This window comes from Mirounga angustirostris, unplaced genomic scaffold (assembly GCF_029215605.1).
Source record: "Mirounga angustirostris isolate CCGP_5_RB_7025 unplaced genomic scaffold, mMirAng1.0.hap1 SCAF_5, whole genome shotgun sequence".
NCBI classification, from domain to species: domain Eukaryota; kingdom Metazoa; phylum Chordata; class Mammalia; order Carnivora; family Phocidae; genus Mirounga; species Mirounga angustirostris.
Window position 1 is genome coordinate 13685109 of NW_026991713.1, and position 21693 is coordinate 13706801.

Below are 21693 nucleotides of genomic sequence, written 5' to 3' on the forward strand. Positions count from 1 at the left end.
CTTACACACTGGTTGGTTTTCCAGATATGGAGTGAATATCTACTTACATTTTCTGGGACGGACTGTCCAGTGGTTGTTTCCTAAACCACCTGGTGATCTAAGAGAAGAACTGGACCCCACTGCCAAATTGTGCCATTATTTAAAAAATAAAGCCCTACACACCTTATCCTTTGCCTTGTTTGGTGATGCTTTGACTACTACTAACAGAGTCCTTCTGTCCATACTTAGACTCCTTGGACATCGAAGAGAACTAGGATTGCCCAGATTTAGAAGTGGAAAGACTCGTTACTCTGCTGTGGGGAGAACAGTAATTCAAAGACCAATGGCCTCAAACTTTCAGATCTTAGGATATTTGGCAAAAAAGACATTTGAAACTTTGAGGTCCTTGAACCTAGAGTTTCAAGGAGCAAAACATTGACATCATTGCTCATTAAGATAATACTCTGAGTACTTAGAGCAAAAACCCAGCTATGGATACAGCAAATTGGTGCTAAAAATGTCTTCATTTCCTTGACTTAAGGTCTTTAAGACACAAGGTTCTGGAAAATACTTTCATAGAGGAGAGAAGTCAAATTGCATCTAGCCTATTACGACAAAACAGAGCCAGGCTTTTTCCGTGGCTTTGTGGTTACAAATTCTTTTTAGAAGCTTGTGGGGAACAGTTTTCTTAACTGTTCTTCAGTCTTTGCCAGAAGATCTCCAAGGTCTTTGCTGGAATTCAAGTTTGCTTTTGTTGCCAAGACAACTTCCAGAAAATCACTTTGGGGAATTTTTGGGTAAAATGTTCCCTGTTTACCCTATAACAAGTGAGCAGCCTCTCTGCCTGTTAACTGCTGCCGTTTTCCTCCCCACAGCAGATCTGGTTCCACGGTTCTGGAATTAGGAAGATGTCCAGGCTGAGCCCCGTGTCTTACTCTGACTTGTAAACTGCTCAGAATTAGTGCCATCTCAGATACAGCTGTCACATGGGCATCCAGCAATCAAAATGTTAAAAAAAAATTTTTTTTAAATGTGAGACTTTTAAGATGAAACTGAGTTCTCTGATTTTTTCTAAAATGACTTGGCTGCACTATTTATTTTGCAGTTTCAAAATGTATTAAAGGAGGGTGTGAAATTTTGATGTTAATAAAAAGGAGAGCATTTTGTTTAAGCATTTTGTAATTTTTTTTTTTTTTTTTTTTAATGAGCACGGTCTTATATGGAAGGTGAGAAATTGGAGAATTCATTTGGCTTGAAGTGACCTGTTGATCACAAGAAGGGAGCCTGGAACCAGGGAAGCTGGAAGATCGGGCAGCTGGAGTTGGGGTGGGGAGGCTGCTTTGGAGAGAGCTCCAGATGAGCTCAGAAGGAGAGGCACTGACAGAATCAAAACAACCCCAAGCTTGAAGTAACTAGAACACTGGGCAGCCTAGCTTCTAGGAAATCAGGAAGGTCCTGGGTTACACAATAGAGCTGTTCTAAGAATACAGTAGAGACTCGGGCCAGGAAACCAGGGCCCAGGGTCAGAGCAGAACTGGAATTAAGTGTGGCAATGCCAAGACTTCCTTTGCATCTGAGCTGTTTCTTAAATTTGCCTTCAGGGGCCACCAGGCGTGCTTGCAAATGGGGTTTATGGTGTCTTATCCAGAGGTTGGAGGGAAATGCCTAAACCAGTGTTTCTCAACCTTGACTATACAGGAGGACCCCCATGAAGGTGGCCGCTTCTAAAAATGCTAACTAGATCCCCAGCTCCAGAGATTCTGAGCTAAGTCATTGGGGATGGGGCCTGTGCACATCAATATTTTGTAAAAAGTTACCCAGGGGATTGTAATGGCAGCCAGGACTGAGACCCACTGGCCTAAGGGACCAGGAGACGAAGCATAAGCAACACAACAATTAGACTGGACTTGTTGAGAGAGGGGATGATCAGGACACATTCTGATTTGTAGCAAAAGGGGCAATTGATTGAGAGCCGGTGATGCTCCCTCTGCCATTTGCTGCTGGGATGACATTGAACGGGTTAACTCACGCGTCTTATTTCTTGTTTTGTTTTCCCATTTCAGAGTCAAGCTGGGATAGTGAGAATACCCGCTTCATTTCAGTCTTGCTAAATTAGATGAGATGGCACACACAGCTTCCACACCCTGGACATGTCCTCACTAGGAACTGTGGCCGAGCGTTTGTTGAATTCAGTAGATGACCTTGCAGTAGATGGAGTTACTTCTGTACACTGTCAAAACCCGCAAAATGCAGTAGGAATAGGGTTGAAGAACATTATCCCTGGCATCTGAGTGAGGCTGGCAGAAACAGGGAGGGATTGGAGGCCAGGGTTCTTAGGACAAGGGTTCACAAACTAGGCTGGTCCACTACTTGTTTTTGTAAATAAAGTTTTATTGGAACGCAGCCATGTGTCACACATTTCTGTGGCTCCTTTTGTGCTGACCTGGCAGAGTGGAGTACTTGAGTCAGAGGCTGCGTTGCCTTCAGAGTAAAATGTATTTCCTTTCTGGGCATTTACAGAAAAAGTTTGACCCCTGTTTTAGAATAAGATTAAAAGATTTGGTTTGGGATGGAATGTTTGAAATACAGTGAGAGAAGCCAGTGCTTTAAGCATGAGGAATAATCTGAAGGCCCTGGCGACAGATTGTACGTAGGGGGATTTTGCTGTAGAAAGGTTAAGGATGCAGTGTCTTCATCATGGGTAGAATGATGCGGGAGGACAGACTTCCTGAAATCTGGGCATGGTGCAGGATTTTGGTGTCCTTGGCTAGAGACATCTAGGTTTGTCACCACTGGAAGGGGCTGGTAGGAGTCCCCTACATGGGTGGCCTCAGGTCTGGGAGGCCCACCCAGGTCCTGGCCCTGCCTCCATTAGTGAGCCCCACAGTCCTGCTCTGTCCATCTGCAAGTGGTTGGGTATCACAGTGCTCAACACTAGCACTCTGGAGAGATCCAGAGAGATTCAGAGCACACAAATTGATTCAGATCATCACTTAGAACGTTTTGGATGGCAAGTCCCCTAATCTGTGTCACCACACTGCACGGAGGTTGATTTTCAATTTACCTTTTTTGTTCTCAATCTTAGATGTTTTGATTCTTAATTCAGAGCATTCATCTCAAGTGGATTCAGAGATTCAAATCTGCTGATAAATTCATGTTTGTTGAGAATTTTGGAGGGAGGAGGAAGATGTTGTCAGCTAAGCTTTTGAATAATGTCTCCTTTGACATTTTAAACTCAAAGTGGGCTGAACCGCAGATCAACATGTGTAGGCATTATGTGACCGAGATGTAGCATGTGTACAAATAGACTGTGTATATCTGAAAGATAGAACCTGGAAGGAAAGGTAATAGAGAAGCAAGGTAAAGGGGGCTCAGAAATGAGGGATTCTTTCTGCTATTTTCTTTATATGTCCTGCTTCCTGGTTTCATGGAGTAGGGTAGGAGGAAAAGGAGTATTTATTTATCTACCCTAATTAGGCCTGATGCTAGGTAATACAGACACACCATTTTTATATATGTAAACAGAGTCACAGAGAGGTTATGTCTTTTTTTTTTTTTTAAATAGCCAGTAGACTAGTACATTCATAGGTGGACTACTACTCAGTGAGTGATACAAAGTAATGAGCTTTTTTTTTTTTTTAAGATTTTATTTATGTGTCAGAGAGAGAGGGAGAGAGAGCATGCACAAGCAGGGAGAGTGGCAGGCAGAGGAAGAAGCAGACTCCTCACTGAGCAAGGAGACCGATGTGGGACTCAATCCCAGGACCCTGGGATCATGACCTGAACCAAAGGCAGACCCTTAACCGACTGAGCCACCCAGGCGTCCCAAGAGGTTAAGTCTTTTGCCAAAGTTTATTAGTAAGTGGAACCATAATTCAAATTCAGTTCCTTCTTCTTCTGAATTCCAGACTCTTACAACTCTACTTAATTTGCTTGCTTTTCTTGGTTATCTCTCCCTCTTCCCCAGCATTTAATATTATAATGATATATATTATCATTATAATCATAATATTATTATATATATAATTATATATAATAATATATATAATATACAATTATATATTATAATATAATGTTATAATATTATAACTGTTGCCCACATATAAAATATATAATATTTTATGCCTTTTTTTGTTTTAAGTTCTAGATGTCAGTCCTTCCCTTCATCCCTTCCTCGGATGTTTGTTAAGTACAGGCAGCGTGCCAGGCCCTGGGAATCGAGAGGCTAGGTATGGGCAATGCCACTCAAAGTATGATCTGTGGACTGTTCTTGGTCCCTGCATTCATCAGGGTGCTCCAGAGAAATAGAGGAAGAGGGTATGCGTGTGCGCATGTGCATGTGTAAAGAGGTTTATTATAAATAATTGGCTCATGCAGTTATCAAGATGGGCAAGTCCCAGGATCTGCAGGGTGAGTTGGCAAGCTGGAGACCCAGGAAAGCCGATGATACAGTTCCATTCAAAAGGATGGCAGGCCCCAGACCTAGGAAGAGCTGGTGTTTCAGTTCAGATCCAAAGGCAGGAGGAAAGAAAAGAATATCCCAGTTGGAGGGCTGTCAGGCAGGAGGAAGTCTCTTACTGAGGGAAAGGTCAGCCCTTTTGTTCTGTCAAGGCCTTCAACTGACTGGATGAGGCCCACCCACACGAGGGAGGGCAATCTGCTTAATGTCCTGATTCAAATGTTAAGCTCCTCCCAATACACCCAGAATACTGTTTGACCAAATATCTGGGCACCCCATGGCTCAGTCAAGTTGACACATAAAATGAACCATCACAGTCCCCAAACTGTTTTGCAGCAAGGGAAGTATGAAAGGTAAACATTGACATTTAAAAGTTAGAGGGGGCGCTCCTGGGAGAGACCAGAGCCCACAGGACGTCATTGGGGTGTGCAGACCACCTCTAAAAAGGCCGGCCTTTTGCTGTCCTAACCCCTCCCCCTCTCCACCCAGAGGGCCAGGACAAGCCAAAGAGGTCAAGAGACAGAGAGAGGAGTAGTTCAGGAACAAAAGCAGGAGTCAGGATGCATGAAATTAGAATGAGCCGTGAACATGGCTGAGCAACAGGCCCCTCTTGTATGGAGCAGCACTGGGATCTGTCAGTCGGGGTAGAGACACAGGGTCCCCGTGCACATGGAGCCAGGGAAAGTCAGAGTGGAGAGGGCCCGCAGCACAGCTCCCGGACGTTCCCTTCCAGAAGCGGAACCTGGCCAAGGAAGAGGACGGCGGGGCCAGCTCGGGATAGCCTACCTTTAGAACAAACCAGAAATCCCAATTCCACTGTTGATTGAGTACTTCCTGTATGCCAGGCGCAGGGCACAGCATACGTGTTTCCTAACATCGGTTCCCTTCCTTCACATCTGGCGTTTACTATTTTGTGTGTTGTCTTCGGTGACAAATCTATAGAGCTTTAAAAGGGGAGAAGACACCTTTAGGCCTTTAAGAGCTAGGTTTGGTTAAAGCCATCTGGGGTCTAAAGAAGAGTAGACTGTTGATCTAGCATTGCCCCCCTTGCCACCCCTGGAATTGTAATTGCTTGGGGATTACATAATTATGCCTTTATTTATAAGCACATAATCAAAGAATTATGGGCATGGAGAATGGGGGCTCTCGGGGGAGGAGTCAGAGGAAGTGATGCAGTCCGCTCCTTCCCCCTTGGCCTCCCGATGAACTTGGACCTGCCTGAGGCTGAAGGGAAGAAGGTTCAGAGATGCCATAGGTCGAAAATAAGCCAAGGTTTGTTGGCCCTTTTCTCCCATATACTAGAGAACAGCCCTGTGTTGAGAAAATGTACAGCCTTTGACCCCCTAATTTATGTCATCAATGTATCCTACCCATAATACCACCTCCTCTTATTGGAACTATTGCCCAGCGGGAGGCAGAGTGCTCAGAGCTTTGTATTTCCGTATCTTAAACCTGCCATCATGGATTGTGAGGTTAGCATTTCTGCTCCCGTGTCAGAGCTCCGAGCATTTAAGTAGTCCCTCCAAAAGAACAAATTTCTGGTTCCCCCTTTGTTGTGAATTTTCCAGAGCTTCTGGGACCCTGGTGTATTTCCAGAGCTTGCTGGAGTCCTCCCCAGATGTCCCCAGGGTTTTTTTCATAAGGACGAAAACCCCACAGGCCTCAGAGCATCTGTAGCCGTAACTCCGAGCATAAAAACGGGAGCAGGGCCCCCTACAGTCATGGAGACCTTAGTTGCAGTCCTCCTGCACCACAGTGGCAAAGCTTAAATGTTTCGAGTCTGTTTCCTTATCCGTAATGGGGACATCAGTTGCTACCTGCTTTTGCTGCGATCACCTACGACATTATCAGCATGAACTACCCAGCACTGCCCAGATCCGTGGCAGACCCCACACAGAAGCTGGATGCCCATCTCCTCCCACCCTTGCTTGAAGGGTCGATGGCAGTTGAGCAAAACACAATTGCCGCTAATGGCCTGTTCATTTCCATCCTCGGTGGGACTGATTTGGTTTTTACCAAACAGGGAAACAGGTTTCAAAAGCTGGGGTTGGAGCTTGTGACTGGCCAGCTCAGTGACAATCCAGCCCTCATCAACCTGTGATTTCATGTACCCACACACACTCCGCCTCGGCCTTTGATCTGTGGTCCTGGGCAGTGGAATTCAGTGAGTCCGAGATGCCACATTAGTAGGAGAGGGCCAGGAGCTCAGGTGTTCAACCCCAAGGCGATTAAGGGGGAGAAGAATGAGTCATGTCTGTGAGGGCTCACAGACACATCACAAGGTCGTGGGCAGAGGCCGGGGGTACATCGGCACAGCTGAAGCCCACGGGGTGTAATTCATTGCCTCCTTTGATCCTCAAGTTTTGTGAGTCACAGAGACGCTCTGGGACGGTTTGGAAGCTCGGTGGGGTCTGGGCAGGAAGAAGAAAAACTCGGAGTGTGGAAAAAGAGAAATTGCGGATTTTCGGGGCAGGCAGCTAAGAGAGGATAATTTTCTAGAGATGTCATTTTTGCTTGGTCGCCTCGAAGGATCCCGGGATTTCGGCAGCGCAGGAGCCGAGAGGAGTGACAGCTTTGGCTGTGTCCTGTCCCTGGTGCACCTGTGTACAAGGTGTGGCGTGCTAAGTATCTTTGGTAAATGGGGATTTTACATTAATAAAATTAAAAAAAAAGTTCTCTGTAGGGCTGATTATGAAGCTGTTTAAGTGGAGCATGTACAGGTTCAGGCCTAAGAGAACCCGGGGTACAAACTCCGACACCGCTGTGCCCTGGTTGTGTGGTATTCAGAGACCTCCCATCCTTTCCGGGTATGACGGTTAAATGGAGTGTTGCTGGCAACAGTGACTGCTTTTCTGGGAACACCTTGAAGTTAATTACACTCCTTTCTTCTCCTTTATTGCACTTGGTTATTTGACTCTTGGCTTGGACCCATGTATCCACCCTTATGGCATCTATCAGATGGTATGATACGTTACCACGAAGGTAAGTATGACCTGTGCTTTGTTCTCAGTGAACTACCGGCCTTCACCGGAAACATTCGCTGAAACAATTGACCAAGTACAGTATGATAGTTTGTTTTTCAATAGTGATACGTACAGAAATAAAATGTGTTAGAACAGCCTGAAGATTTTGCCTGCACACTGAAGGCGGCTTTCCCTGGCAACTGAGGCTTCTGAAAAAGGGTTTTGAAGGATGAATAGGAGTTCCCATAGGAAGAAATAAATAAACCTTGTCATTATTATTATCTGTTCTTTTTACTCCTTTTTGCTCTCTTCCACTTTCTACTTTTCCTCTTTCCCCTCTACCTGCTAGCCCTCCTTCACATTCCTATTTTATAGAGAACAAGAATGTCTACCTGGAAACGTTCCAAGTAGGGAAGGGAAGACGGTGTATTTAATTAGGAAACATTATGATTGTCTTCTCTAAACAGCATGTGCATTTTTATCACCGTAGTTAAGTCCTTCTGTCCTCAGCTTTGTCCCCGGCTCAGTGTGGGTGCATTTATTTGTCGCTCTGTTGCCACCCACTTGCCCTGGTCAGTGGGATCGGGAAAGGAGCCTCCCGCGCAGTGACAGATGCGTGGGGTGTGGGGCGGGGCGCGCGGGGTGTGTGTCCCGGCTAACCTGGTCTTTCCCCGCCTCCGCCCCCAGATGGGAAGCCGGTGTCCCTGTCGCCGCTGGAGTCGCAGCCGCACAGCCCCCGGTACGCGGCCGCCGGCCAGCGGGAGCGCGAGAGCCTGGAGGTGCGTGTGCGCGAGGTGGAGGAGGAGAACCGCGCGCTGCGCCGGCAGCTCAGCCTGGCGCAGGGCCGTGGCCCGGCGCACCGGCACGGCAACCGCTCCAAGAGCTACTCGGTGGAGGAGGGAACCGGGGACAGCGAGAACCTCCGCGCCGGCATCGTGGCGGGCAACAGCTCCGAGTGCGGGCAGCAGCCGGTCGTGGAGAAGTGTGAGGTAAGAGCATCCGGAGGCCCCTGGCCCTCCGCCCTCCCAGGTGCCACCGGGAAAGCGCCGGCATTCTTGGCTCGGCCCGAATGCGAATCCGGCACCGCCCCTAACCTTGCTGTGTGTGGCCTGGCCAGTCCTTTAGTCTCTCTGAGCCGTGGTCTTTCCCATCTGAGAAATGGGCGCAAGAGGACCTCCACCACAGAGATGTTAAGAGGAGCAAAGGGATGGAAACTACCGCTGGTTTCTTGGCGGTTCATTGTGACCCACTCGGGATTTCTGCACCCAGCTGTCATCCATCCTGGGGATGCTTCTTACTTAGACTACAGTGTGAGTGGCGCAGATGGAGTTGTGGCCCTGTTGGGCGGTTCCCTTGGCCGCCTCCTTACTTTATAATCAGCTTCTGGAGTTCAGAACCAGAGACTTGTTGCTTCCCTAAGGCGGTGATTTAACTTTTGAAGCTTAATATCCTGCCCCCCCACCCCCACCCCGAGTTTGCTTTCTGTATTAGTAACTCTTTGGACATCTGGAAAACTTACGCACACCCTCTCCCGCCCATCCTCATCCTTCCCATTTGTACATCCGTGCTTAGGTCTGCCCTGAACACACATACACACACGCACACACACACACACACACACTCATGTCCTGCTTCTTCCAGTTCCCAAGGACAGGAATTAGAGCAGCCCTGTTAAGAGCAAAGCCTTATGTGACCCAGACAAGCCTGAGTTCATATCCCAGCTCTGGTGGTTTCTACTGTGGGTGCTTGAGCAAGTTACCTAACCTCTCTGAACTTCAGATGTCTCCTCAATAAATTTGAGAAAAGAAGTTCCTGCTTCATGGAGGATTTATGAGAAGTAGATGGGATGGGTCATATAAAGCCACAAACAGTGCCTGGTACATACTATATTCTCAATTATGGTATTTTTGGGGTTTTTTTGAGAGCATGTGTGCGAGCAGTGGGGATGAGGGGGTGGGCAGAGGGAGAGAGAGAATCCCAAGCGGGCTCCACGCTCAGCACAGAGCCTGATACGGGGCTCGATCCCACAACGCCGACACCATGACCCAAGCCTAAATCAAGAGTTGGACGCCCAACCGACTAAGCCACCCAGGCGCCCCATCAGTTATGGTTAATTTTTATTTTTAGTTATCTACATTACCTGCTGCTGCTTTATTCCATTTCCTGGCCACATTGTCAGAATGTGAGACTTCACACCTCCCTGAAAACACCTGGCAGACTGTAATATGTTGTTCATGTGAGGGTGGTTATTATGTTGCTGATACTATACAGTCTGTCACAAGGGAATGGGGGGCTTACTAAGCAGCATAGACTCCATTCTGGAGAAGGTCAGCGGTGAACGAGGAGAGCCCCCTGGGTCTAGTAGGATTTCTTGTGGCTTCTCAAGCCTGGTTGAGGTGTGGAGAGGTGGACAGTGGTGGATGGAGCCTGTCCAGTGAGGAATGCACACGTGAGCATATAAAATGTGAAGTAAAGCATTGTCCTAGCAAGAAAGAATGCAGGACATGGTGAGTTGATCAGTCAGCAAGCCCAGAGAACCTGGGCTGGGAAATGGTTGCACTGGATTATCATTCATTCTTTCGTTCAGCGGACAGTCCCTGAGCCTCTGTTACGTGTCTCACACTGTTCGCTGTGCTGGGAAATATCAATGAACAAAAAAGAGACAAAACTCCCTTTCTTGTTTTCCCGTTGAGGTGGGACGTGGAGAAAGAGATGCTCAAGAAATTGAGAAATTCAAACATCAGGAGGTGTTAAATGCCACACGTTGGTTCAGCCCTGCCCACATGCCAGGTCCCATCCATTTATTCCTCCACAACCATCGCCAGTGGCCTGAGGTCCTAAACATCTCTCTCTTAGTCTTTAGTAGTGCTAACAGACTCCCCTGCTTCTGGCTGGTCTGGAAGGACCCTAATTTGAGGAACTTCCCTTCTTGTCTGGGAGAAGACTTGCTGGCTTTCTTGCAGGTTCTCTGCTCTCTGGTTATGGCCCTGGTGTCCGTTCAGAGTGGGCGATGGAACCCTGCCCACTAGGTGGGAAGGCCCAGGGGGAGGGAGTGTATTTACGTTATTATGACTCAGGCTGACTCAAAGCACTGACTGAGAATCAAGGAGGTGAGAAATGGAAATGAGAAAGGAAAAAAAGTGGTGGTGGGGGGAGACAAGTGGAGCAGAGGGAGAAGGTGGGGGTGGGGGCTTTCTCTTCCTACCACAGTCTGTCAGACCACAGTCTGTCTCCCCAGTGCTGTTTCCTGAGAGACACATCCTATTTCTAAAGAGGGCTTCTGCCCGGAGTGCCCCACAGAGTAGTGTAGACAAAACAGCTCCTAAAGCTGGGAGACCCGAACCTAAACCCTGGCCCCATGCCCAGCTTAATAACTATGTGGCACTCAGCAACTTACATCACTTTTCCATATCTTGGTTTCCTCGTCTGTAAATTACCAAGAAAAATCAAGTTCCTGCCTGGTTTGTACTACATCAGTGGTGACAACAGATATTAGAGCTGGAGGCAAACTCTAAAAGAGTTGTTATTGGCATTAGATTTCCTGGTGAAGTACCAAAATATCCCACCTGACAGTGGCTTTGCATCTTATTTCTCTTTATGCCTGAAAAGTCTGGAGGCCTTTTTCAGTAGGGATGTCCGTTTTGGGGACGCGGGCTTCGGTGATGTTTCGCTCAGCTTACTTGCCTGGCATTCCCAGGGTCGTCTCGTCCATGATGACTGCCAGAGCTTTGGTCCTGTCTCCACATTCCAGCTGACAGGAAAGCTGCGGTGTTAAGGTGGGGCATGCCACCTCCCTTCCATAACACGTGTTAGACGTATCACAGTCTGTTCCTCTAGGGGCACACTGACGGAAGAACTTCCCTGTAGGACTACCAGGAGCTGCCATCTAGCTGCAAGGGAGCCTGCAAAAGGTCGGTTTTTACTCGAGGAAGCCGCGTTCTCTGCTAACAGTTTGGAGCGCTGCTTCTAGAACAGATGTCAAGGTTACAGTGAACATTCTTTATCACATGGGCTGTGCCCAAACTTGGTGGTCAATTAGAATTACGTACCAAAAATGCATATTCATGGGACCCACCCTAGACCTACTCATCGAGAATCTCTGGGTGTAAGTTGCAAGAGCATGAGCATTTAAAAAAACAACAACAGGGACGCCTGGGTGGCTCAGTCGGTTAAGCGGCTGCCTTCGGCTCAGGTCATGATCCCAGGGTCCTGGGATCGAGTCCCGCATCGGGCTCCCTGCTCCGCGGGGAGCCTGCTTCTCGCTCTGCCTCTGTCTCTCTCTCTGTCTCTCATGAATAAATAAATAAAATCTTAAAAAAAAAAAAAAAAAAAACAACAAAAAACAGTGCAAGTGATTCTGAGATAGTAGAGATTGTTTGAAAACCACTGCCTGAAGCCACAACAGAAACAATGGGGTTCTCTTCATGCCCGTTCTCTTTGAGAGATGAAGTAGCAGTTTAGGAATTCAGACCTGGGGATTGTTGATTCTTCTAGTAATTTAGTTTTTTGTCTTTTGCGCCTGAGAATTAAAGTTTCCTTCCTTTGTTTTTCTTCTCTTTGCCTGTCTTGATAATGTTACTTCCTAGACCCTTGAAGTTAGTTTTGGTAGAATTGTCTGTGCTGAAACCCGGGTCCTGTTCCAAGCCACCACAGATGAATTTGGAAGTCTTGATCTGCTGTAGCTTATTTCGAGGTGGTCTCCTCCGGGGACACCTTGACCTTGAGATGCTGACTTCACACCCATTCCAGTGTAGATACTTTCTCCGTCTCCATCACTTGGCGTCTTTAAAGATTTTAGTGAAGAAGCCATAGAGGCAAACAAGAAATGTCAGTCAGCGGAGTCAAAATAGAAGCCTCCCTTCATCGAGACACTTGGCGATTACAAGTGCCGAAGCCGGTCCTGACGCCCTGTCAGAGCTCAGCACCTCACCACAGAGGATGTTGTCATCCTCCCTCATTGCACTGAAACCTCTCCGGGGTATGACAGGTATTTCTGAAAAGTCTTCTGTAATGATGCCCAGGCTGTCAGCCGAGATACCTGGTGATGGAAACAATGGGCCCTCGCCAGTCCTGGTGCCCTCTTATCGTTCCTAATTATGTGGCCTTTAAAGAGCTGTCCGTTTTATTCTTGCCTTCCTCTGTTGTGAGGGCAGTGCTGTTTCAGCAACGGACTGGTTTCTGCATGCCATGGAACTTCTGCAGCAGAGTCATCCTCTGTGATTTCTGCTTGGGCCCTCGGCTGTCTGGATAGGTGTACTTTTCTTGCACTTCTGGTTCTGGTCCATTCCAGGAGTCAGCTCTGCTACAGCAGAAAAGTCACTGGAACTGGGGTCCGAATTCCAGACTGGGAGTCTTTACTTTGTCAGTCGCTAGTCATATGACCTGGGGTAATTCAGTGACTTTCTTAGAGTCCGTGTTATCATTACAAAAATGAGAATTTATAATCTGCTCTTCCCAGTGCAGTTGTGAGGATGAAATGGGCTAGCAGGTGGGAAACCAACTCTGTGGGAGCATCCCATAGCCTTACTCTGCGCATTCCAGTTCCCTAATGCTGCCTAACAAACACCTAAAATGTCGCAGCTTAAAACAACGTGGGTCATTTTATTAGCTCTCATGGTTTCTTTAGGTCAGGATTTGGGAAGGGCTTTGGTGAGCAGTTGTTGTTTGGGATCCCTCATACACGTGTCGTTAGTTTGTGGCTGGAGCTGAACAGTGAGGGCTGGAGCTGTGGGCGCTGACGCAGCGCCCCTCTTCCCTGTCATAGACTCGGGGCCTCTCCATGTCCGTCTCTGCGGCCAGCTTGGACTTCCCTAAACTATGGCGGCCCCAGGGCACTCGGCCGCTTCCCTGGAATTAGTCGGTGATGTTTCGTAATCCCTTTAATCCCGTAATTCCTTTATTCCCGACTAAATACAAGTGTTCCAGTGACTGAGGCAGAACAGAAACACTTTTTTTTTTTTTTTAAAGACTTTATTTATTTGACAAAGAAAGAGTGAGAGAGATAGAGCACAAGCAGGGGGAGTAGCAGGCAGGCAGAGGGAGAAGCAGGCTCTCTGCTGAGCAAGGAGCCCGATGCGGGACTCGATCCCAGAACCCTGGGATCATGACCCGAGCCGAAGGCAGCCGCTTAACCGACTGAGCCACCCAGGCGCCCAAAACAGAAACACTTTTTATGCCCTGGCCTCAGAGTCACATAATGTCACTTCTGCTGATAGTGAAATCTTTTCATTGGAAGAGGCTCGAAAGCTCACCCAGTTTCACAGGGAAAAGTACATACCCCATCTCTCAGTGGGAGGAATGTCAGAGAATTGGCGGATGTCCTTGAACACAACAACAATTGATACTGTTCCCGTGGGAGGTCAGGGGAATGGTGCACTCTGATGTGAGACCATCATTATGGAAGTCTGTCTCTCCTCCGTGCTTTGAGCTTCATTTCTCGGTCGTAATGTAATAGTAATAAAAGTTACATTTACTCAGCCTTTAAAGTGGATCAGACATTGTGCTAAAATTTACATAAAATAATTTACATAAACTATCTCATTCAGTCCACACAGCATACTTTCTTCATTTGACACATTAGAAAGCTGCTAAGAAAGTTTCAATAATTATTTGAAAGTCCTACTACCAGAAGAGATGGAGCTCGAATTTAAACCTAAGCAGTTTGCTTCTAGAACCTGTACTTGGGGCGGGGGGGAGGGGAAATGCCTGGGTGGCTCAGTCAGTTAAGTGTCTGCCTTCAGCTCAGGTCATGATCCCAGGGTCCTGGGATCGAGTCCTGCATCGGGCTCCCTGCTCAGCGGAGAGTCTGCCTCTCCCTCTACCTCTCCCCTTCTTGTGTGTGCGCTCTCTCTGTCAAATAAATAAAATCTTAAAAAAAAAAAAAAAAGAACCCGTATTTGGAACCATTGCCTTACCACTCTGTGAATTAGAGCGCCCAGGACCCACACCCCCATGAGCTTAGAGCCCCAGTCCTAGTCTGTGCCCGGCAGGTGCCTCATCTCAAAGGCTTCAGGGTTACCGGGCATGATGGGGTTCATCTTTCACCTTGGGGGCTACAGCAGCTATGTGGGGGTAGTCATTTCTCAGTAGGTCGAGGCAAGGATGTATCTGTTCTTTTAAAAGAAGTTATATTTAAAATTGCCTTCCAGGGTGCCTGGGTGGCTCAGTTGGTTAAGCGGCATTGGGCTCCGGGCTCGGCGGGGAGCCTGCTTCTCCCTCTGACCCTATCCCCTCTCATGCTGTTTCTCTCTCTCTCTCAAGTAAATAAATAAATAAAATCTTTAAAATTGCCTTCCAGACTGTGAGTGTATTTGTTAGCTCGGTACAGATGTACTATTTTGCTTTAGCCATTATGCTTATAAATCTTGACACCTTGTGCCTTCATTTTCTGGGCCCCTAGAACCATAGTATTTTGATCTATTACTTCATTTTAGAGAATTTTATGAAATAACTCAGCAGTGGAGGGGTTTTGCCTGCCACCTCTCGTATTCACATGGCTATCGGAAGATACTGCTGTAGCATTTGGATTCACATTTTATTAGCCTCATAGGTTGTCTTCCGGGCTCCTTCAAGGATGTAAGTGTGCTAGAATATCTTCCCTAAACGTCAGGCCCTGGAGTTAGGGAACATTATAGCTGGAAGAAACCTAGCAGGATTTTCTTCAGTGATTTTGGGAACCCATGCTCCTGTAGTGGTTACTTAGGTTACCTCCCCTACCCAAGTCTAGTAGTTATTGATGGCTTCATACCAAGTTATCCCCCAAACCTAATGACTTCAAATAACAAGCATTTATTTTGTCGTACAATTTGAGAATCAGGAAATCTGGAAGCAGCTTAGTTGTACGTTGTGTCTGGAGGGTTCTCCTGCGGTTGCAGTTACAGTGTCTGCCAGGGTGGCTGTTGCTGGTAGGCTTGATCTGCTTCGGAGAAGGCACGCTGGGGTGGCCGGGACCTCGGGTCCTTAGGATTGCTTGCGTGTTCTCACACTGTAGCAGCTCACTGTACCTGGAGTAAGGTATCCAGCAGAACAAGGCAGAGGCCACAAGCTTCTCTATGACCTCGCCTTGGATATCATACACTGTTAGTTCTGGCAAGCTCTATCGGTCATATAGACCGACCCTCATACAGTGTAGGAGAGGCTCTACCAGGGCTGCAGGGATCGGTGGGGACCACACTATGGCCCTGGCTAGGGGTCCCGTCTCCTGCAGCCTCCTGTCTGTGCTTACTCCAAAGGAGTCCTGCCCTCATCTGCTTTCTGTATCATGCTGTCTTATTATATGTTATTTCTTTTGAAAATGTGCCATTAACAACAACAACAACAAATAAAGATGCAACCTTCTCATTTTAAAGATGATGACGGTAAAGCAGAGCAAAATAAAAAGTCTGTCCTAGTTTTGCACAGTAGCTTCCATGGCCCAAATAATGAATGATTCCAATGGCTCATCTCCTCATTCCTGTGTCTTTTGCCCTCTTGTATGGGAGGATGATGAAGGCAGCCACCAACATTTGACACAGCAGAGCGAGTCAGGCAGCTCTGAAAGCCCTCCTGTCAACCATGAGGGAAACACTGTCCCAATCCTTACTTGAAGGAGAGTTGGGGTAAGGGCAGAAGGAAAGAAACTGATGCCTGACTTTCAAGAATATTTAAGGCTCACAGCCTTGAATGTAGAGGCTTCAGCATACTATAAACTCTTATATGAATAGTAATTAATACTACTGATTGCTGATGCCTGTCTTCTAACTTACACGACCCCAGGCTCTGATCCCTTTACGTGAATCATCTCAGTTAATCTGTCCAGCAGACCTTGACAAATTTTTATCCCCCCCCTTTTTTTTTAAAAAAAAGATTTTATTTATTTATTTGAGACAGAGAGAATGAGAGAGACAGAGAGCACATGAGAGGGGGGAGGGTCAGAAGGAGAAGCAGGCTCCCTGCCGAGCAGGGAGTCCGATGCGGGACTCGATCCAGGGACTCCAGGATCATGACCTGAGCCGAAGGCAGTCACTTAACCAACTGAGCCACCCAGGCGCCCCCCCCTTTTTTTAATAGATGAAGAAACTGAGTTCCCAGCAGGTGCTGGTATATCTTGAGAGATGGGGAGGAGTTTGATATGTGAGGTGAAGCACCAGGGCATCCCAAACTGAGAGCACATTATGGAAGCAAGGAAACCTCGTGAATCTTCCAGCTTGATCAGAGCATGAGCACCGTGAAAGAAGGAGGCAGGGTGTTGGTGATCACGTCTGCTTTTACTTTTTGTGCAAGTATCTGGTACCAGACACTGCACTTGTAAATGTGTTAGCTCCTGGACTCAATCATCGTGAAGTTTTAACTAGGGAAGCCTGAGCTTAGTGAGGCCACATAGCTGAAAAATGTGTGTCTACAGTTATAAATCTCTTTTGTTTTTAATTGTGGTACAACAGAGCCATGTAACCTGAAATTTACTCTCTTAAAAATGAAGTGTACATTTCAGTAGTGGTCAGTATATTCACATTGCTGTGTAACAGATCTCTAGAACGTTTTCATCTTGCAGGATAAACTATACCTGTTAAACAGCAACCCACTCCCATTTTTCCCTCCCCTCGCCCCAGACCCTGGCAGCCACCATTCTACTTCTGTAAATTTGTCTCCTTTAGGTACTTCATATAAGTGGGATCAAACGGTACTTGTCTTTTGGTGACTAGCTTATTTCACTTAGCATCATGTCCTCAAAGTTCACATTGTAGCATGAGACAGGATTTCCTTCCCTGTTAAGGCTGAATAATATTTCATTGTATGGGGGCGCCTGGGTGGCTCAGTCGTTAAGCGTCTGCCTTCGGCTCAGGTCATGATCCTGGGGTCCTGGGATCTAGCCCCGCATCGGGCTTCCTGCTCCGCGGGAAGCCTGCTTCTCCCTCCCACTCCCCCTGCTTATGTTCCCTTTCTCGCTGTGTCTCTCTCTGTCAAATAAATAAAATCTTTAAACAAAAAAAATATTTCATTGTATGTCTGGACCACATTTTGTGTACCCATTCATCTGATGGTGGACACCCAGGCTGCTTCCCCCTCTTGGTATTGTGAATAATGCTGCCATGAACATGGGTGTGCGCACCTCTCTCAGAAATCTGCTTTCAGCTCTTTTGGATATATACCTCAAAGTTAGGATAGCTGGATTATATGGTGATTCTGTTTTTAATTATTCCAGGGACCACCATATTCTTTTCCACAGCAGCTGTACCATTTTACACCCCCAGCAACAATGCACAAGGGTGCAGTTTCCCCACATCCCCGCCACAGGTTGTAAATCTTAATACATATACTCTTCTGCTTCCTCTGCTAGAGAAGTCGACTGCAGACAGATCACCAGGGACTTTGAAAGAATATATCATGTGGCCATGTCGCACCTCCACATTTGCCTCCCTGTCCCGTACCACCCCTGGCTTAGGGTGCTGTGAAGTTTCACGTGCAGTCTGCGAAGGCAGGTCCTTGGGGCCGGTGTCGGAAGATGCTGGGGTTTATTGGCGGTGGCTGCCCCAGGGGAGGCGGCTCTCTGCAGCCGGGCAGATCCTGGCCCCCAGGGCAACACGGACCTCACTGAAGGGCATTTGGGCAGCCTGTCACAGCTTCCGCTGTGCTCGGGGGATTGCACTAGCCCCCTGAGTGTTCTCTCTGCTTCCAGCTTCCTTGCTTCCCTCCCTCCCACCCCTACACATGCACACAGAGATAATCTGTTCTCAACTGGTAGCTCGAGTGAGTCTTTTAAAATATAAGTCGGAGCATGCCATTTCTCAGCTCTGAACCCTCAAGTGGCTTCTCTCTTCATGCTTCTTGCAAAGGCCCATGCACTCTAGAAGGTCTGCCTTACTCCCCAGCTTTCTCCTTGTGGACTCGTTGCCACACAGCCTGGTCTCCCTCTTTTGCTCCCTGCTTTCCCCAGCACCTACAAGGGAGTCTGGCACAGAGAAGGTGCACCATTGACACTTGCAGAATGGCCATGTGTTTTGGCAACGTGTGCGGGCTTTTTGGGTCAGGGGCATCATCCTGTAGGTAGGAGCGTGGCACGTGCTGTCCGTGGCAGGTCAGTGTGGGCCTGTGTTCAGACAGCCCACCTGCCCCAAATGTGAGTCTTCTCTAGCAGTTACGCTTCTGCTGACCCACCCTAAAATCAGCCTCACCCCTTTCGTCTGTTTTTCACGTAGCATTTGGGTTTCTGACTGCTAAGGGTACTCTGTTGTTTGTCACACAGAGAAGCCCTAAAGCAGGCCAGAAGTATGCAGGGTGGAGAACGCCGGGTGGTTCATTCATGTGTTCTCTGTTTCTTAGGCCTTGACTATGGAGAAGGTGCTCAAAGTCCCCATTCGCGGTGTGGCCCTTCCCTGTCTTCATACTGGCCTACCTCACTGAGCCCCTGGCAGCATGGATGCCATTACAATCAGGAGGTGTCTACTCTTACTTTTAATTATTTTAATTTTTTTTATAGATTTATTTTTATTATTTTAGAGCAAGAGCAAGCATGAGCAGGGGGAGGGGCAGAGGGAGAGGATCCCAAGCAGACTCTGTGCTGAGCGCAGAGCCCATTGTGGGGCTCGATCTCACAACCCTGAGATCATGACTGAGCCAAAACCAACAATCGGACGCTTAAGCGACTGAACCCCCCCCCAGGCATCCCTATTTTTAATTTTTTAATCAAAATATAACTGATACACAATAGGAGGTGTCTACTTTTGTCTTCTACAGGGTTGAGATAATTTTGACTTTTGGGTCCATGGTTTAGTATTTAGAGGAGACAGAACTTATCACTGACTTCCCAGAAGAGTAGAGATGCCCTGGAGGTTTGTAAGATGAGTTTAGGCAGCTCATCAGCAATACATTGCTTTCATTTTCACAGTTCTGTGTGTGTCTTATTGAGACCAGGTAGTACGGGTTTAACAGCAGGACTTTGAATTCAACCCCTCGATTTGCCACCGACTGGATGAGCCACGGGACGTTGGATGAGAATGTCACCACCCTGTCTCACTCTTCATCTTGAATTTTGGAAAGCGCTGGATATTAGGACTCTACAGGAATCCCGCCTTATCCGTGGTTTCACTTTCCACAGTTACGGTTACCCGTGGTCAGCTGCAGTCTGATCCTCCTGACGATTCATCAGGTCCTTAGTAGCCTGACACTGTGTCAGAATGCCCGCATCCGTCCCCTGACTATAACTCAGCACCTTGGCATTTTATTACCTCCCATCATCACAGGAAGGGTGGGTGAGGTACAGTAAGATACTTTGAGAGAGACCACATTCATGTAACCTGTTACAGTATATGGCTATAATTGTTTTATTATTAGTTACTGTTGTTAATCTCCTACTGTGCCTAATTTATAACTTAAACTTTATCATGGGGATGCATCTGTAGGAAAAAAGCAAGAGTATATATAGGGTTCAGTAGTGTCCACGGTTTCAGGCGTCCCTTGGGGGTCTTGGAAAGTGTCCCCTGTGTACTACTGTATATAGAAATTCTACCCTCCTCCTTGTCTCGAGGATTCACCAAGGATCAGAGAGGTTAAGTTACTTGCACAAGGTCACCCAGCTGGCCAGAGGCAGAGCTGCAGCCAACACCCAGCTCTCCTGATTGCCACGGTTTTGTTCTTGGCACAGAAAAAGCCTGCATCTTGAGTCCTCCTCCCTTGCCTCATTCTCACCCTGAGAGAGTCATGAATTCCAGGACCTGGGGACAGTGATGCGTGCTGTCTCTCGTTCTTTTATACAAGTGCAGGAGAAGGTACTCTCCACTGGAGAGGTATTGGAAATGGATTCTTGGAACACCCCTCATACTCTCTGTGTGATCACAGCTAACATCTGGTTGAGTTTTTACCCAACAGTCTTCAAAGCACTTAGCTAGAGCAGTGGTTCTCCAAGTGTGGTCCCTGGACCAGCAGCATCAGCATCACCTGGTGCAGGCCGTCCTCAGGCCCCCATGTCAAACCTCCTGGATCAGAAACTCGGGGGAAGTGTTCCACCCCCCTCCCCGCCCCCATCCCTCGCTCCGTCTGATCAAGCCCTCCAGGGATCATGGTGCACACTTGAGTTTGAGAGCCACTTGCTCCTCATCCTCAACAACCCCTTGAGGATGCGTAGTGTTACGTCGCTGTTGTGTAGGTTGAGGGAGTTCAAGCACAAAGATGTTGAGCAACTTCTCCATATGCTGTTCAGGCATTCGGTAAGCAGCGTCCATTCACTAGGGGCACTTCTTGCACTCTTCGGATGCTCACAGTGACCCAGTGCGGTGCCCGTTTTCATCTCCATTTTATAGACAAGCCAGGGAGGCCCAGGGACATGAAGCGATGCTCCGCGGTCACATAGCAGCAGCTTAGCTTTGACATTGCAGCTCAAACCGGATCTCTTCACTCTGGTTGGGTTTTCCCCACAAAGCCACCCCCACCTCTATCCCTGGCTGTGTGCTTCTCCCCAGCTGCCTGTCCCCTGGGAGGCCTGCCTCCCCTCCCCTCGTCCCCAACACTTAGGTCTGTTGCTGTCCTCGGAACGCGGGCTGAGCCTGACTTTTCACAGCACAGATGCTGGTGCTGCAATGGGTTTTCCCTCTCTCCTCACCGGTAGTGTCCCCAACAGGATGTGCTCGCACTCAGTTGTGCCCCAGACAGAGTGCCTCGCAGGGAGTACCGGGCCCTCTGGGTCCTGATGCTCCTGGTATGGCTGAGGACAGCACAGCTGGGCACGGTACTGATTACTTCTGCCAGGCTCACACCTTGCCTGCCATCCCCCAGAGAATGTTCTTTTCTTGCTTCTGTTGAAGGCTGACAAGCAGAGAGCTACAAATCCCAGCTGGCCCTGAATGTCAGGAGTGACGGTTGCCCTGGTCGAGTCACTGGAATGCCCTCTCCTCCCTGCCGATCTCTGGCATACTCTTGGTCCAGGTGGCGCAGGCTACTCTGGCTTGCAAGGACACTGAGCTCGCCGTCAGCGGAGCCTTCCCAGTCTCTGATGGGATTGTCCCGGTAGCGACTGCTACTCCTTCTTCACTTGGCCCTGGGGACTGATTCACCTTTCTGTCCTCTGAGCACAACACAGGGCCTGGCATATTAGGGACTCCAGAAATGCCTGTGTCAGGCCTGGATCCTTCTTCCAAGTCCTAGAAGTAAACGTCACTCGCTTGGCCCTAGTTCGACTACGTCATGTCTTCAGATGCAGCTCGTGGGTGTGTGCTGAGCACCAGGGTCAGGACTGGAGGGAGTGAGCAGGATGCTCTGTGGGCTTCCTTAGAAAGAAGCTGTGGTCCATGTGTCTGAGAACTTTGTTGAGCTGCTTAAAAT

General features: G+C 48.0%; 1 protein-coding gene across 8 annotated transcripts in view; it reads left to right on the plus strand.

The window, feature by feature from the left end:
• The window catches only part of LARGE1 (LARGE xylosyl- and glucuronyltransferase 1), a 513801-nt gene that overhangs the window by 222441 nt on the left and 269667 nt on the right, over positions 1 to 21693 (plus strand). For all 8 annotated transcript variants that reach the window (XM_064590661.1, XM_064590660.1, XM_054506843.2 and 5 more), the window contains one exon: positions 8089 to 8390. In XM_064590661.1, the coding sequence (XP_064446731.1) occupies positions 8089 to 8390 (302 nt within the window). The remainder of the gene's footprint in view (positions 1 to 8088; positions 8391 to 21693) is intronic.